Source organism: Bufo gargarizans, chromosome 3 (assembly GCF_014858855.1).
Source record: "Bufo gargarizans isolate SCDJY-AF-19 chromosome 3, ASM1485885v1, whole genome shotgun sequence".
Taxonomy (NCBI): domain Eukaryota; kingdom Metazoa; phylum Chordata; class Amphibia; order Anura; family Bufonidae; genus Bufo; species Bufo gargarizans.
Window position 1 is genome coordinate 390565416 of NC_058082.1, and position 19257 is coordinate 390584672.

A 19257-nucleotide genomic window follows, 5' to 3' on the forward strand; every position below is an offset into this window, starting at 1 on the left:
ACAGCTTGCAGCCTTAATGCAGTTTTTCAAAAATAAAGTTACTTTACTGGAATACCCCTTTCACCAAAGTAGATTTAAAGCATTAAGCATTAGTGTCATGGGTGGGTTAATTATCATGTCTACTTTATTTTAGCATCTTTTTATAAATCTTTTAATTTAGAATATTAGCTTAGATGGCTTAGAATTTTAGAAACAATTTTTTAATTTTTCAAGAAAATTTGTATAACTGATGTTACGGACCAGTTCAGTTCTGAAGTAACTTTGATATAAACTACCCATAAATTACCTCATTTTAGAAACTACACCCTCATATTATTTAATACTGATTTTAGGATGTTTAACCCTCTAAGTGTTCCACGGGTATTAAAGTAAAATGTAGGTGAAATTTTTAAATACATTTTTTAAACATTCTTTATTTTCAATTTTATAGAAAACAGAGAAAAATATAATATATGTAAAATGTAGTGATACAATAAGCCATTGTCAAGCAAAGGTACAAACAGTGCTCTAGTCCACTTTATTTCATTCGTGGTACTCATAGCTTCCATTAAACTGAATATATAAAAGGTCTTAGAAGAGGTAATAGGGAAAGAGGTAAGAAAAAAAAGAGGTTGGTTTACAAGAAAGGACCCTCGAGGAGAGGGAAGACTATTACAGACATAGAAGCACTTAAAAGTTACTCTCAAAGGCGGAAGAAGCAAGAAAGAGTACTACTTCGGTGATGTCACCTAATGGGCATATCAAATAAAGAAGATAAAAAATAAAATAAAAAATAAATAAAAATAAATGGCTTAACCATATTCACTTAGGATATCAATAGGCAAGGGAAGATTCATGACAGGTCCCTCTAAGGGAATCTGCAGTAGTGCGCCAGGGCTGTCAAACCTGGAGAAACCTGTCATGAGTCGTATTGACCCAGTTAGTCATCTCCTCAAATTGACATGTCCGATTAAGCTTAGCACACCATTCCTGCAAGGGCTGATTGATTAATGATTTTGCAGCTGGGTTAACATGTGAAATGAGGTTCCTTTCAGGCCAGAACAATCATATCTAGAGAAAGCTGGAAATCAGATGTAGAGAGCTTTCTAATAATTTTCCGCACCCCCTCCCAGAAAGGCTTAATCAGAGGGCAAGTCCATCAAATGTGAGACAGTGAGCCCACCTCTCTCCTATATCTCCATCATTGTTTTGATGCAAAAAGAGCTCTTGTACCACCTGGAGAGGAGTTTATAATGATTCTCCTGGAGAAGTACACAAGGTGAGAAGCCATGAGATGTTGATAATATTCTCTTTGTCTCCTGCACCATAAAAACAGCTCCTTTCAGCTCCCTCTCTGTCAATCAGGAAAGATGACTTGAAGTCTCTTCCCTGGCCTCCTAGCAATGAGTATAGGTCAGAAACTTCCTTAAGCTTTAATACATGTGTGGAAGTAAGAAATCTTTGAACCGTGTGCTTTTGCGCAGCTTTTTGACATACTATCTTAAAATGGGAGAAGGGAAAGAAGAAGGAAGGTGATGGTCTGAGAGGGTTGGAGATTATTTCTAGGGATGGAATTTTCTCTTCTGACAGAAGCTACCCCACCGTTGTGGAGGAGAAGGAGGCCTACACATCCAGGTAGGCATCCAGATTATTTAAGGCAGGGAGGCCAGGGTGAGAACCGCAATACAAGAGGCATTGTCAGAAATTGTTATATTTCCTATCTTGGCAGAGCTAAAGAGAGGAAGGAGGGAGGTAGATGTCAATATATAATCAAATTGTTGAAAGGTTCAGGTTTGAGAAGAACAAGAAATCCCTTGCAGTGGGATTAAAATGTAAATCCATTTTTTCCTGGAACACAGGATTCAGCAATTTATAGAAACATCTCACGTGTGGTTGTAAACTGCTGCATGGGCACACGGCATGGCTAAGAAGGGAAGAAGCACCATATGGTTTTTGAAGACCAGATTTTGCTGGAATGGTTTTTGGGCACCATGTCACATTTGAAGAGACCCTGAGGTACCCCTACAGTAGAAATATCTCAAAAGGAATTTTGAGGGGTGTAGGGAGTGTTTTAACCCCATAACAGCATTTCATACAATTGATTGACACTTTAGGGACATTTTCAAATGCTTTAGCCCCACATTTTTAGTTTTCACAAGGGTACCAGGAGAAAAAGCACTCCATGATTGGTTGCGCATTTTGCCCTGAATACAGCAACAATCCATATGTGGTTGTAAACTGATGTATGGGCACACCGCAAGGCTCAGAAGGGAATAAATGCTCATTGTCCTTTTTTTCCACATTGTAAATGACATACTAGTTTTATTTGGATTCAAAAGTAAAGTTTCGGGTCTCATTTACCTGTAACTGAAACAGGAATTCTTAACTTACGTGGTTTTATTAAAATCTTGCCTGTTTGTTGTTCAGCTCAATAAGATTTCAGTTTAAAAGGGAGAGTTTGGTTTGTAGTTAAAGGGGTTTTCAGGGAGTAATTATTAATAATCTATCCTATAGTACTATAGTATACTATATGTCAGCAGTACAGTATCTGATCTGTAAGGGCCTGACTTTGATCAAATAATTGATGAGGCTGCAGCACTAGTTGAGCCCCATGGTCTCTTCCTAGGCCAGTGACTTCATGTTCATCAGTCATATGGCATAGGCTCATCTCAGTCCTATTCAAGTGAATGGGCCTGGACTGCAATACCAAGCACATCCGCTGTGTTTGGGAGACTGTGAGGAGGCTACAGTTAGTCTTGAGCCAATCGAGCTTCAGATCATATATCTGAAGTTGATTTGTTCTATTGCTGTCTTAGTACAGAATTAAAATGTATTGTCTCCGTGGAGGCAAAATTAGTTTCACCCAAAGTTTTGTGATACTTTGTAATTTATTTCTGCATCTTTAAAAACATTTAAAATTCGTAATCCAAAGTCGGGTGTGGTACTGGCTTTTTAAAGATGTCAAACTGAATACTGAATTTAATTCACTGAAGTCTCGTGCGACTTCAGGTGAAACTAATTTTCTCTCGACGGAGGCGATAGATTTTAATGCTGTATGAAAACAGGTCTCCGTACACAATTAAAACAAAGTGTTAGAGCGAATTACTTCAGATCTATGATGAGAAGTTCGATTTGCTCAATGCTAGCTGCAGTGCTCACAGAAGCACCTTGGCCTGTTCGCACAGCTGAGCATGGCGATGCTGGGTGTCAGAACCCCACTAATTAGATATCCTGTGGATAGGTAATCAATATTCTACTCTAAAAAAAAAAAACTTTGAATACAGTATTGCTGATTTGCTTGTTTCATGATTTGACTGTTCAAAGTGAATAAGGGACTATATGGGAAGTTTAGCATGTACGGTACCTGAAAGCCTAAAGGAAATCTACTGTTCAATATGCGCAATACATAATCTCCATTAATGTATGTTTTCTTCTGTGCTTATTGTAGGTATTGACGCAAATTCGTTCTAGTCACAGAGCTAACATTTTCAGCGCAAAGTTCCTGCCACTTACAAATGATAAGCAAATTATATCATGCTCAGGTGATGGAGTTATTTGCTATACAAATCTTGAAAAAGATGCAGAGACAAATAGACATTGCCAATTTACTTGCCATTATGGAACTGCATATGAGGTAAGTAATAAAAAAATAAATGGCTATTTTAAGTTAGAAATAGTTTTAAAGTTAGAAATAGACTAAATACACTGATGAGCAAAAGGATAACAATGTTTTGACTTTCAGGCTACATATCTCACCATCCACTACAGCTTCGAATGTGAGTCTACCATAATTTTATAGACAATCATCTTGGCTATCTCATACATAAATTGAACTTGCAACTATTTAACATATCACATGTCATGTAACTGAATTGTTACTATTTTGCTCCTGGTGGTGGAACCATCTTTTTCTTCTTGTATAGTACAAATTACAACCTGTTCTCACATTCCCTAATGGCTCAGTGTGTTATTAGGTTGATTCTCAATCAAAAGGTTACTGGTTCGAATCCAGGAGCAGCCATGAAGAAGATTTCTCAAGAAATGGCATCATCCAGCTCATTGATAGCGGTATCATGTGAGTGCCATGACAGTTGGAAGATGTCACGGCTGAGGAGGGGTATAACCCTCAGCCGTGCGATGCCAGAAGATGTTAGGCTGCTCGGCCAGGACGACAGGATTAGGGAGCAGGTCACCTCCTAAAGCGTCCCTAACCTGACCCTAACTCCTAGCTTCATGGGCCAACCTTGAAGGTAGGAGGGCCCATACTCAGGAACCTCGGATCCCTAACTCACCCTCCGACCGGTCCCTGAACTAGGAGTCAAGGTAAGACAGCCTGTTCCTCCTGGACACGGAGGAACAGGGGTTTCACTGGCCAAGCTACAAGGAATGGGGAAACACATACAACATACAAATATGACAGGCGAACAGCTAGTTCCACACGTACCTGTCACAGCCACGCTGACTGGAACCCACACATGCACTACTAATGTCCACAGAACAACTAGAGGACACAGCACACATAACACACAGGTAACCAGGACATCTGTAGTTGCAAATAAACAAAGACAAAGGAAAACATCAACTGAACATCAAGACATAAACTTCACAGATAAACCTATGACCACAAGGGTGGCCCCCACTGGCAGATGATATACACAGGAGGCTGCTCCAGCAAGCATGGCTGAAGCAACCCACTGACACATGCCAAACACTGAGGCTTTATAGGCCTAAGAGGCCACACCCACACAGACACACCCAGTGTCTCACACACACAGAAAGGGAGTTAACCCTTCCAACACCAGGGAAGATAGTGAAGCCACACAAAGGGAAAAGCACACAAACACACTCACCTGTTACCGCCGGCAATGGCATGCGTGGCAACCGTGTCCTGAAGAACAGCCAGCAGGCCGAGACACTGCCACCACATGCACACAACACCAGACGTTGCCGCAAGTGAAGGGAGGTGTCTAAGTGCATACAAACATGACCTCGTGCACAACAAACAGATAAAGGAAGTGCACACAAACACACGTTGCCAAGGGCAACCGCACGCATGCCTGTTGTCCGCAGCAACCGCATCTGAGGCAAACCACTAAGTGCCCCAGCTGCGGTTGACACAACACCAGACCGCGGGCAACCGCATGCGGCTCCCAAGGAGTCACGACCATGACCAAGGGTCGTGACAGAAGAATACGAAATTAAAATGCATCTGTCAGCAGATTTGTACCTATGAAACTGGCTGACCTGTTACATGGGCCCTTGGCAGCTGAAGGCATCTGTGTTGGTTCCGTGTTCATATGTGCCCGCATTGATGAGAAAGACGGAGCTTTAATATGTGCAAATGAGCATCTAGGAGCAGTGGGGGCATTACCATTACACCTAGAGGCTCTGCTCTGTCTGCAACTGCTGCGCCCTCTGCACTTTTGCAGGACCAGGGAGTGTATATGTGATCACCCTGTCAATTAACGTGGAGAGGTAGCAGCAGTTGCAGAGAGAGCAGAGAGGTGTAAAGGCAACGCCCCCTTTGCTCTTAGACATTCATTTGCAGATATTAAAACATCATGTTTCTCAGCTATGTGGGCACATATGAACTGTCACCACCAGACATCTGAGAAGCTCTGACAGATGTTCTTCAGAACCTCCTGCTTGAGGTTCCTTTTGTTTTGCTTTCGTTTTCTCATCTCGTTAGCCTCTCTCAGCTGTCATGTAGTTTCACTGATTGCATCCCTTCCCATACTGCATCACTTTGCGGTTTATACAACTTCCTGGAGTGTGCTGATGCTAGAAGCTGTTACAACTGCATTCACAAGATAAGTCTGTTTTCTTTATTTCTGTTTGCCTGTGGGCTTGATCCTAGGTGACCCTGACTCCCTCCGTATTAAGTGTAGGGAGCCGGTGGTCGTGTCCCCTCACTATTATAGGGTGTTCAGGTGCATACAGTCAAGGAACGAGGATATGCAATTTTCTACCATTTAGATTTTTGCATAGGCTGAGCAGTAAGGGAGAGAGCTAGGGCTCTTACAGGGCTTACCCTCCTGTTCCTTAGTTTTGGATCAAGTCAGTCGGATCTTCATTTGTGTCTTCTAGTTTTCTGTATACCTTCTGTGACATGAACATGGGACAAGCACAGATGCCATCAGCTGCCAAGCGCACATGTAACAGGTCAGCCAGTTTCATAGGTACAAATCTGCTGACAGATGCCCATTCCAAAGCCAAGAGGCGAAGTTGATTCGTACTATTGCTGCCTCCGTACAGATTTAAAATGTATTGTCTCCATGGAGGCAAAATTCGTTTCACCCAAAGTTTTGTGATACTTTGTAAGTTATTTCTGCATCTTTAAAAACATTTACATTTCGTAATCCAAAGTCGGGTGTGGTACTGGCTGGTACCTCAGTACCAATCACCACAAGGCAAAATATCGAAGTCAATAAATTGGCTCATTGCAAGGTTTAACTGCTCCGGCACTACAAACCTTGCAGTAGAGGTGGCTCGTATGCTTTGGAAAAGTGAGATTACAGAGGTCCATGCAAGCACCGTGTGATTACACAAGTCTGGAATGTCACGGTGGGGAGTGGGGGAAACCCCCCACCGTACAATGTAATGGGTAACTGATAGCTGCTAGGCCAAGAAGCCAGGAAAAGGGAAGCAGGTCACCTCCTATAGCGTCCCTAATCCTCTCCCTCACTCCTCACTGTATGAGCGGACCCCGATGGTAGGACGGCTCATACCCAGGAAACCTGGGACCCTGAGTCGCTCTGATAATCCCTCAGATAGTAGCAGGGGTGAGAGTTCCTCTTCATCCAAGACACAGAAGAACAAGAGTCTCAAAACACCTAATAGCAGGGAAAAGGAGAGACCATACACAGCAAGAGGATCATCAGGTAAGAACACAAGACAACACACTTACCTGCCGAAGTCTCCACAACTGGAACCCGTGCATACGTACAGGAGCTCTAACACCAAACAGGCCGTACCAGCCGTACCAGCAACTCACACAGGTATTTAGCACACCAGACTCCGCCAGGTCCCCTAAGCTGCAAGGTGCATGGCAGCCCCAGGCAGCTCTGCATACATGCTAGTGGTTCACCCCTCCGGGAAACCAACCCCCTTCCGGAGGACATAACACACAAGGAAAACATCTTCAATACATGCAGGGACAAACACCAATAACAGCCCAGACATGTAACAACAATTAAGACGTACAAAAGGAAGACAATTTATGTCAAACAAGGTGGCCCTCAAGGGCTGGGCGAGTTCACCCAGAAAAGGAGCAGAGCTCCATAACCAAACAAGGCCAGAGTACCACTGCCCCCGGCCAGGAAGCCACAGATAAAGACAAGCTAGTGGCCACACCCAGGACACACCTAAATCCCCACTAGCTAGAGGATTAACCCCTCGCTCACCAAACCGCAGGGAGACACACCTTAAAGGGGAAATGCATGTGCAAACCGACAACATGTTGCCACCGGCAACCAGTCCACACTGCAACAGTGTCGCGGTCAAACAAAAATATGACCGTGACACCTTGACTTCAATAACAGCAGACAGTAGAGATTGGAAACGGGTGATTTGGAGCAATGAGACGAAAGTTTATAGACTTTGCTCTGATTGGTACAAATGGGTCTGAAAGAAACAAGGGAAAAGGGGTCTAACCTATTAAGAAATTGAAAGAACTGTCAAGTTTGCTGGAGGAAGCTTCATGATAAGGGGTTGTTTCACAGCCAAAGGCTTTGGATACTTAACCAGAATTGATGGTGGTCTCAATGCCTTCGTGGACTTCGTACACTCTAGTGCTATGGGTATGAAAAGGACAACATGGTGTCCCAACAGGACAACGACCTGAAGCATACGTCGAGATCGGTGAAGAAATGGTTCAATGACAATGAAGTAGAGGTGCTGGATTGCCCCCATAGTCCTCAGACCTAAACTTAATAGAACACTTGTGGGTAGAGTTGAAGAAAAAACTGTATTTCTACCCAAGTGATTTGACCAGTATGCACCAATTTTGGGAACGTGTAGAAGAGACCTGGGAACAGATTTCGATCGAGACATGCTTGAATCTGATCAAGAGAATGCCCAGAAGGATTCAGGCAGTGTTGAAAGCCAAAGGTGGATTTACAAAATACTAACAAAATAATAAAAATTAGCATTTAGAATTTTATGAGCAAAATGGTAACAATGCAGTTACATGACAAGATTGAGTAAAACATGGCAATCGCTCATGAGGAACCCTGTCAGGGTTTCATGTCTGTGGTTCAGGCAGCAGGAACCTGATGACCGTTTCCCTTAAAGAAGACCTGTAATCTCTAATGACATGTCTGTTTATGTAATAAATTGTATTCCCCATGAAATAATTCTGGAGCCTTTTTTGTGCGTTGTGCCATTCCCTTGTAAGGAATTTTACTTTAAAGTGTACCTAAACCTTTAATAACACTTTTGTTACTAAATTATATTTGTTATATATTTTTTACTTTATAATGTGAAATAGGCACCTGAAGTTTTTTAGAATCCATACTCCTGTACACTGTGGTACATGGTAGTACAGATGCTCTCCCTGTGGCCCTACTGTAATCGCTGTACTGGCAGGATCTCCATAGTACAGTGCTGCTGGCTAAAGCCTGGCATAAAAGTGCAATGCAGGCTTTAGCAGAGCGGGCCCAAGCAGAGAAGCTATGTCTTATGTGCTTATCTCCTGCGGCCTACCAATGCTGCGAACTAGGGAATTCCATGATCACAGCATCAGTGGGCGCAGCAGAGATAATGACTAGGAAAACAGTCTGCTAGCAAGCCCACCTTGCAGCACTGGTAGAGGGCACAGCAGACAAGGGTGAAGCAGTGAATTATTATTTTCAGAGCTGTGCATACTCCCAACTACAGCACCCAAGAGAGTAAGAGCATTTTTGCGCCCCTCTCTTGGCTGCCATGAGGTGGTGTCCTGGTCAAGTGCCTTTGTACCCTTTGTCCCGGCCCTATGCTAGCATAGAAGGTAGATGCCCATCAAATTCTAGCTGCAGGAGGTGCTGTGTATATGTTTTAGGCTGATCATTAAGTCCTTAGATCATAGTGCACAGTCTTTGTAAACCATCTGCACAGAAATATGCATGTGTGTGTATTGTGCTGTGCACAAGCTTCAGGATTGTCAATCATTTTAGCAGGCATACAGCATGTACACAGATGTCTACATAGATGTCATCATCCTTTCCCAAACTGGTAGACTGAGATATTTACAGGGTTTAATTAAAGCATATGTATTCCTTGTTTTTATAATGCAGATCATGACTGTACCAAATGATCCCTATACTTTTCTTTCTTGTGGTGAAGATGGCACTGTAAGGTGGTTTGATGTTCGAATGAAAACTAGTTGCACAAAAGAGGACTGTAAAGATGTAAGTTTTATGCACTTGCACAATTTTAAGATATTGGACTGAGCAAATAAATTAAAGTTGATCTAGATCCTGAATTTGTGTAAGAGTCTAATTATGAAATCATTGAGCAGGCACCTTGGCTAGATGCAGCGGGGGTCCTGTGACCCCCCCCCATGTCGGCGATTGCAGCAAACCGCAGGTCAATTTAGACCGGCGGTTTGCTGCGTTCTGGGTTATTCGGGTCTCTGAAGACCCGATAACCCGGAACAGGATGGTGATCGGTGGTGTAATTTTACCCCACCAATCACCATCCTGCGATCCTGAGAGGTGACGGTGACATGACCTCTCAGGATCGCTTCTGATTGATAGGTGGGCGGGCGGCGGGAGATTCAAATGTTGCCAGCACTCCTCTCCTCCTCCTTTTGTGTCCTGGAGTGGAGGAGAGAGGAGCGCTGGCTGCACGTAGGTGGAATCTGAGCCAGCATCACCCCATCTGTGCCTCAGCACCCATCCTTGCCCCCCAGGACCCGATCTGTGCCCCAGCACCCCCCATCTGATCAGCAGGTAATTAGGGAAAGGTTGGGCTAGGCAGGGATAATAAAGGGAAAGTTAGTGGTAAAAAAAAGTTTTATTGCATCACCCTAAGTAGGGTGTCTGGGGTCCACAGCGCAGCTGTGTGACCCTAGACCCCCCAGGGATGCTGCCGCTTGCCCTTTCCCCCCAACTTTTTGGGGCACAGGCAGTTTTTTTTGTGTGCGCACACTGAGTGTGGCCGGCACTCTTAGCATCCGGCCACTGTTAGTGCATCGCACACCCCACCGCTGATCAACTTCGGAAGGTTAATCAGCGGTTTTGAATTATTATTTTTTTTTACTTTTTTTCAAATCTTTTACCCTTTTTTTAGTTCGTTTTTTTTGTTTGTTTTAGGGATAAGTCCACGAACACCCGTGCCCCCACACACACCAAATAAAGATTTACCCGCACGCACATACACACGCAGACACACACTCCCCTATGGCCCACCGGATGTTCTCGGCCGAGGAGGCATACGCCCAGCTTGCCTCCAAGTCTGAGAGTCCCAGCTAGGATGAGGATGACACCACTTTCCTGTTTCTAGTGATGATGATGAGCCCCCAAGGCAGCAGAGACGCCGCCAGGCGGAGCAAAGGGACTGCCTTGTTAGGGACCCTGTGGCCCACCCTAATACGAGCAGCTCTGGGGCTCGTACTAGTTTTCCGGCCCACCAGTTAAATCCACCGGAGCACCCTGCCGGTGAGCTGTCTGGTATACCCCAGAGCGATTTGAGCCCATGATTCCTGATTTTGTAGGCCAACCAGAAATCCAGATTTCCACAGTGGGCTTAACTGAATATGACTTTTTTAGTGGTAAATCTGGTAAATCTAATGGTGGAGCAGACAAACCTGTATGCCCAACAATTCGTTGCCCAACACCCGGGCTCCTTTTTGGCTAGACCCTGTGCAGCCGAGATGAGGACATTTTGGGGCTACTCAAGAAACCTAGTGTCAGGCAATACTGGAGTGGGGACGTCCTCTACCAGACCCCACTTTACATTACGGCCATGACATGCTCCCGGTTTGAGGCCATCTGGAAATGCCTGCATTATTCAGATATTGCAGCATGTTCCCCCCCCCCCCCTCCCCGAGGTGATCCTGCCTATACCGTCTGTATAAGATACGGCCGGTCATCGATCACTTTGGGGTGAAATTTGTACAGGCCTATGTACCTGGAAGGGAGGTTGCGGTTGATGAGTCTCTCATTGCGTTCAAGGGGAGACTCATTTTCCGCCAGTATGTTCCCTCAAAGCGGGCGAGGTATGGCGTTAAGCTGTACAAACTTTGTGAGAGTACCTCAGGGTACACTTACAAGTTTTGTGTGTACGAGGGGCGAGATTCCCGTATTCAACCCCCAGAATGTCCCCCCACTCTGGGTGTTAGTGGGAAACTTGTGTGGGACCTTATGCACCCACTGCTAGATAAGGGTTACCACCTTTACGTGGATAACTTTTATACTAGTATCCCCTTGTTCCAGTCCCTCGCCGCCAGATCCGCGTCCGCTTGTGAGACTGTGCGGAAAAATCTATGCGGCTTCTCTGCCCACCTTCTCCAGGTACCTATCCCCAGGGGTGAGACCCATTCCCTTACCACTGGAAACCTTTTGCTGGTCAGATACAAGGACAAGAGGGATGTCCTTGTACTGTCCACAATTCATGGTAACTGCATCACCCCTGTCCCTGTGCGAGGTACCGCGGCAATGGTCCTCAAGCCCGATTATATCGTCAACTACAATCGGTATATGGGAGGAGTTGATCTCTCTGATCAAGTCCTCAAGCCATATAATGCGATGCGCAAAAACCGGGCATGGTACAAAAAAGTTGCGGTCTACTTGGTGCAGGTTGCCATGTATAACTCTTTTGTGCTGTCCCGGAGCGCTGGCAATACAGGAACATTCCTTCAGTTCTATGAGGCAGTCCTCAAGGCCCTGATCTTTTTGGACTGGGAAAGAGCAGGCCGGAGTACCTCCGAAACTGTAGGCGCCCGGCTTGTCCCTGGCCAACACTTTCCAGGTGTGGTCCCCCATACTGGAAAGAAGGGACGAACCCAAAAAAGGTGCAGAGGAGGAGGGGGATACGGAAGGACAGAGGAGGGGGATACGGAAGGACACCACTACTCAATATGATACATGCCCCGATCATCCGGGCCTCTGCATTATCGGTTGCTTCAGGGAGTACCACACTTCCATGTAGTATTAAATTTATATCCCAATGTAGCCACTGACATTTGGATAAAAAAAAACTATGGTTCTCAGACTTGAGAAAGAAATTGTAAAAACTAAAATAATTTTTAAAAAAGTATACAAATTAGGTATCTCCCCGTCAGTATTAATCTCCTCTATAAAAATACCCCATGACCTAACCCCCAGATTAACACGGTTAAAAAAAAACAAAAAAATAAAAGGTGCAAAAAAAATCACCTTACATAACAAAAAGTTTAATAGCAAGTGATCAAAAAGTTATATAGCCTCCAAAATAGTGCCAATAAAACCGTCCGCTCATCCCACAAAAAATGAGCCCCTACATAAGATAATCGGCTAAAAAACAAAAAAATTGCTCTTAGACTTTAGAGATACAAAAACATTTATTTGTATCAAAAAGGATAATATAGTCTAAAACCTTAATCATTTTTTTAAAAAGTTGACTTATTAGGTATCGCCGCGTCCGTAAGAATCTCCTCTATAAAAATACCCCATGACCTAATCCCCCAGATTAACAGGGTTAAAAAAAACGGTGCAAAAATATTACTTTTTTGTCACCTTGCATAACAAAAAGTTTAATAGCAAGCGATCAAAAAGTCATATAGCCCCCAAAATAGTACCAATAAAACCATCCTCTCAACCCGCAAAAAACAATACCCTACATAAGATAATCGGCTAAAAAACAAAAAAAAATGACTCTTAGACTTTAGATACCAAAACAAATTGGGGATATCAAAAAAGGATAATATAGTCTAAAACCTAAATAATTGTAAAAAAAATTATTAGGTATCGCCGCATCCGTAAGAATCTCCTCTATAAAAATACCCCATGACCTAACCCCCCAGATTAACACGGTCAAATTTTTTAATTAAAAACGGTGCCAAAACAGCTATTTTTGGCACTTTTCCATTTCAATCATTTTTTTTTTCCGGTAACAAAGCAAGGGTTAACAACTAAACAAAACGTTATATTTATTACCCTGATACTGCAGTTTACAGAAACACCACATTTGTGGTCGTAAACTGCTGTATCACTTAAAGGCAGGGCGCAAAAGGAAAGGACCGACATGGTTTCTGGAAGGCCGATTTTGATGGCCTTTTTTATTGACATCATGTCCCTTTTGAAGCCCCCCTGATGCACCCCTAGAGTAAAAACTCCCTAAAAGTGACCCCATCTGAGAAACTACACCCCTCAAGGTATTCAAAACTGATTTTACAAACTTTATTAACCCTTTAGGTGTTCCTCAACAGTTAATGGCAAATGGAGATAAAATTTCCGAATTAAAATTTTTGGTAACCTTGCCTCACAAAAATATAATCTAGAGCAACCAAAAATCATATGTACCCTAAAAATAGTCCCAACAAAACCGCCACCTTATCCCGTAGTTTCCAAAATGGGGTCACTTTTAGGGAGTTTCTACTCTAGGGGTGCATCAGGGGGGTTGAAACAGGACACTGTGTAAATAAACCGGTCCATAAAAATCAGCCCTCTAAAAACCACACGGCGCTCCTTTCTCTCGACGTCCCGCCGTGTGGCCGTACAGTAGTAACCGACCACATATGGGGTGTTTCTGTAAACGGCAGAGTCAGGGCAGTGTTTGGCTGTTAACCCTTGCTTTGTTAGTGGAAAAAATGGGTTAAAATGGAAAATTTGGCAAAATAAATAAATTCTTAAATTTCATCCCCATTTGCCAATAACTCTTGTGCAACACCTAAAGGATTAACAAAGTTTGTAAAATCAGTTTTCTATACCTTGAGGGGTGTAGTTTCTTAGATGGGGTTACTTTTATAGATTTTCTACTCTAGGGGTGCGTCAGGGGGACTTCAAATGGGACATGGTGTAAATAATCCAGTCCAGCAAAATCTGCCTTCCAAAAACCATATGGCGCACCTTTCCCTCTACGCCCTACTGTGTGGCCGTACAGTAGTGTACGACCACATATGGGTTGTTTCTGTAAACGGCAGAGTCAGGGCAATAAAGATACAGTCTTGTTTGGCTGTTAACCGTTGCTTTCTTAGTGGAAAAAATGGGTTGAAATGGAAAATTTGCCAAAAATGTTATCTCCATTTGCCATTAACTCTTGTGGAACACCTAAAGGGTTAACGACATTTGTAGAAATCTGTTTTGAATACCTTAAAGGGGTGTAGTTTCTAGAATGGGGTCATTTTTGGGTGGTTTCTATTATGTAAGCCTCGCAAAGTGACTTCAGACCTGAACTGTTCCCTAAAATTGTTTTTTTTGAAAATTTCTAAAAAATTTCAAGATTTGCTTCTAAACTTCTAAGCCTAACATCCCCAAAAAATAAAATATCATTCCCAAAATGATCCAAACATGAAGTAGACATATGGGGAATGTAAAGTAATAACTATTTTTGGAGTTATTACTATGTATTATAGAATTAGAGAAATTGAAACTTGGAAATTTGCAATTTTTTACAAATGTTTGCTAAATTTTGTATTTTTTTTTATAAATAAAAATTATTTTTTATTTTTATTTTCATTTTACCAGTGTCATGAAGTACAATATCTCAGAATGGCTTGGATAAGTCAAAGCTTTTTAACGTTAACACCACTTACAGTGACACTGGTCAGATTTGCAAAAAAATGGGCTGGTCCTTAAGGGGAAATAAGGCTGTGTCCCAAAGGGGTTAAAAATTGGCGAATGGTGTAACGTAAAAAAGGGTCAAAATGGCCAGTTTTTTCATTACTTCTCTTACCCCCCAAAATTTAATAAAATGTGATCAAAGTCACACATGCTCCAAAATAGAATCAATAAAAACTAAAGATTGTCCCGTAAAAAATCAGCCCCCACACATCTCATTAGATATAACTATTAAAAAGTTATGGGGGTCAGAATATGGTGTGATGTAAAAAATGTTTTTCATATTTTACTTTTTTTTTCAACTCTATTTATACATAAAAAACCTATACATACATTATGGGGTATAGTTGTAATTGTATTGACCCAGAAAATAAAGGGCATGGGTCAGTTTTGCCGCAAACGGAACGTCATGGGAACAAAACCCGTAAAACAGTGGAGTAATTGCGTTTTTTTTCTAATTCCACCCCATTTGGATTTTTTTACAGTTTTCCACTACATTGCCATAAATAATGGCGCCATTAAAAAGTACAACTTGTCCCGCAAAAAATAAGCCAGATGGGGAAGAAAAATTAAACCGAATAAAAAAAAATCAACAGTATTAATGGTTAAAAAAAAACGTCAAAATGATTTATACACAGTAACATAGTTTATAAGGCTGAAAAAAGACATCTGTCTATCCAGTTCAGCCTGTTATCCTGCAAGTTGATCCAGAGGAAGTAAAAATAAAAATAAAAAAAACTTTTGAGGTAGAAGCCAATTTTCCCCACTTTAGGAGAAAAAAATTCCTTCATCAGGCAATCAGAATAACTCCCTGGATCAATGACCCCTCTCTAGTAACTATAGCCTCTAATATTATAAACTCCAGAAATACATCCAGGCCCCTCTTGAACTCTTTTAGTGAACTCACAATCACCACCTCCTCGGGCAGAGAGTTCCATAGTCTCACTGCTCTTACTGTAAAGAAACATCTTGTACCGATTGCGTACACACACACAGGGGGGAGGGAAGTGACCACTGCACTCCACCCTCACCCCTGACCCTGCCTACAAAGCAACGGTGATGACATGCAGGTATATAAACTGCAATTGCTACAGCATTTCACTGTGCTCAACAGTGTATAGCACGAGAGTGCTGAGGAGAGCAGTTGAATTGGCTGAAGTGGCACATGCTGTATACCTCTATGTCAGCAATGAATCCTTGTATACAATCAGCAGGGGATGGACCAGAGCGGCAGTTCAGAGAATGGGAGATTATAATAATTAAGGCAACCTTGACGTGGTGGGTGGCTTATTACGCTTTGGCCAAAATGTACACCAATGCCTTATTCAACATCCAGCATAAAGGCAGGGCAGAGTGCTGGTTGCAGAGTGCGATTGCATTTTGTGTTTTTGCGTTTGTATCTGTATTTCGCCATAGCAATCTGCACCTGCTAGGGGTTGTGCGGGCTGAATCCCCCATATTTTTTCTTAGATTATAATAATTGTTTTTATTTGAAAGGTGTTAAGCAATGATTAATATAAAAATAGTACTTGACAATATAATTCTAAAATAGCTAGAACCAGCCCTGTACCTCACTTGGTTCCAGAGTTCCCCTCATTCATTGATTCAATTGCCCTGCTAGACTCTATTCAGGCTGGGAGCTCAGGGGCCAGCCCTTTCAGCTGCAGCTCTCTCCTTGTGCCAGTACTTATGCAACAGATATACCCCTTTCGCGAGAGACTCACCTATACACTCTACACGTATATATTCTCCCAATATATATATTTTGCCTGGTAAAATGCTGGGGTTTCTAGCAGAAACATCAGTGATCCCATATTAGTCACTGCGGTTCATTCGGTCTTTCGTTCTGTCATTTGAAGGCTTCTGTGCTTCTATAATTTTTTCTATTTTGCTTGAACAGTGGAGATAAAAATGCTGGCGTGAACCCAGCTCAATATGCAGCACTTACCAAACATTTCTACTTTACTTAAGTTCTAGGGGTTTTCTGAGGAAAGTAGTAACTTGTGTTGGGGAACCTCATCTATTTGCACGTGCTATTTTCACTTATTTAGGAGTCTGTAGTAATCAGCATGTATTACTATGGAGGGGGGGGGGGGGGTGTTTAGATGCACTTGGTTGATTCCATTTTCACTTTGCATAGTCATTTTCCAAAAAGCTGTTTATGAAATATGTATGATGTGGATTCTAATGTCATATGCAGTGGTGAAAATATTATGTCTGTGAATTTTCTCGTGTATCCAGGTCATGGTATATCTGTAACCAATAAATCAAGGCAACTGGACTTACTGTAGATTTCTTGAAAACGTTTCACTCGTTCTTCCAACAAGCTTTCTCAATTCTGAGTGACTGTACAAAAATTCTCTGGGAATAAATATGTAACTGAATCATTTACCAGATGTTGATCAGTTACATATTTATTCCCAGAGAATTTTTGTACAGTCACTTAGAATTGACAAAGCTTGTTGGAAGAAAGAGTGAAACGTTTTCAAGAAATCTACAATAAGTCCAGTTGCCTTGATATATTCTTTACAGATATAAAATATTATTAGTCTGATTAATGTAGAGAGAACAGCTTTGCTGCTCCATAAAAAAATGAATTATGAGCATTGTAGCCACAAATGAATCAGCAGCTGCCATCAAGGGACATCTGAAAACATTAAATAAATAGGGTGTGGAAGAATGAATACTGAATTTTGCTTTACTGTAAACTATCAGGCCCTGATTTATCAACACTGACATGCTACGATGGTCTTGATGTTCTGTGCAGTGCTGGAGCAGGCCTCATCATGAATGAAATGCCGCCTCTGGCAGCCCATGCTCCAGACTGAAATCACCAGACTGAAATACACCAGACCCATAAGCTACTGTAGGTGTCTGGTGTATTCTTTTAGTGATCCTAGCAGCCAAACGGTGCAATACTTGTGTATAGATTTTATATTTTAGGAGTACTGATATAGAGCTAAGCTGTAATATTCCCCCATAAGCTGACAGATGTGCTTTAAAGTGAGCAGTGTTCCTGAAATCACACAGGTAAGTTAGTACATTGGTAAATGAAGTTGTAATTTTTTTTAATTAATTTTTGCAGGATATTATAATCCATTGCCGACGTGCAGCTACATCAATAGCTGTATGTCCTTCAGCACCGTATTACCTTGCAGTTGGATGTTCAGATAGTTCTGTGAAAATATATGATCGCCGTATGCTTGGAACAGGTATGGCAAACATAAATTTAATAGCAATAACATTTAAGGCTGCCTTTAGGTTTCAAGGCTCCCTGTGCAAAAGTAATTTTGGAGCCTCTAGCACACACACACCTCTCCACAACCATTATGGGTATTAACCCCTTCAGCCTCTGTGATGCTGAACCCGGACATAACCTCTTCTTCACTCATTTATCATGTCTGAGTGGAACATCAGAGCTTTTATTGCTATTTCATCACTACCGATGATGTACTGTGTGGAGACTTCCACCTAGCAGTGAGCCTGGTGACGTCACCTGCACAAATGGGCGGTCTTTAGCAATGCACCAGGCTAGGGTAGTGGTAAAAACCGCCTATTAGTGCCAGTGATATCAATGGGATCACTACTAGGTTGAAACCTCCGCCTAGCATACTGATAAAGTCCCGGGTACATTACCGGAAGCAAACAAACAGTCCTTGTCCTTCAATTTGCAGTGCAGGGCAAGGGGGAGCATCAGAGCTAGAAATGCTCCAATACTCTACTGATGCATACTAAATGAGTAAAGGGGAGCTTATTTCCGGGCTCAGCTGAACCCGGACAACCCTTTTAAGTGGTTAAAGGGGTTGTCCAACCTGTAATAAGTGATGGTCTATCCTCAGGATAGGCTATAAATAGCTGATTCGCATTGGGTCTGACAACTTTTTTTGTTTGCATGTTTTCCTCCTTGCTTTCTGGAACCATACATTTTGATGTTTCCGTTCACATAGCCATATGATAGCTTGTTTTTTGTGGGACAAGTTGTATTTTCTAGTGGCACCATTTAATATTGCACAACAATGTAGTGGGAAGCTGGAAAAAAATACAAATGGGGTGTAATTGTAAAAATATACAACTCTGCAAAGTTTTATGGCTTTCATTTTTGCAGCATTTCCTAAGCTGTAAAAATGACACATTAGATTCATTCTGTGGGTCAGTATGATCACAGCAATACACATCTTTATAGGTTTTCTTGTGTTTTAAAGGGACCTTTCATCTCCATTATGCTGTCATTGCGAGAATTCTGTACTTTTACAGTACCCATAGGGCAAACCAAGAGGACATGGTTACGCCTCCTGCGCATAACTGGCAGGTTTGTTTCATATTAGGAATATTAAAGAAAACTGCCAGTCATGGGGAGGGCAGGGCCACAATTTTAATTGGACTCCTCTCCCCTTCCAGTTCTGGGGTGCTCTGCGAGGTTTGCCCTGGTAGTACTGTAAAAGTACTGAATTCTAGACCAGAAGTGACCGTCTGCCAAAATCAGCAGGTCTGTCACTATACTATACTTCCCCTGTGCAAGGGCAGAGAAAAAATGTATATA

At 42.3% G+C, this 19257-nt stretch overlaps 1 protein-coding gene across 4 annotated transcripts in view; it reads left to right on the plus strand.

Annotated features, from left to right (window-relative positions):
• Positions 1–19257, plus strand: part of DCAF6 (DDB1 and CUL4 associated factor 6) — a 1153281-nt gene that overhangs the window by 257307 nt on the left and 876717 nt on the right. For all 4 annotated transcript variants that reach the window (XM_044288252.1, XM_044288251.1, XM_044288253.1 and 1 more), the window contains exons 5-7: positions 3428–3613; positions 9252–9365; positions 17803–17929. In XM_044288252.1, coding sequence (XP_044144187.1) covers positions 3428–3613; positions 9252–9365; positions 17803–17929 — 427 coding nt within the window. The remainder of the gene's footprint in view (positions 1–3427; positions 3614–9251; positions 9366–17802; positions 17930–19257) is intronic.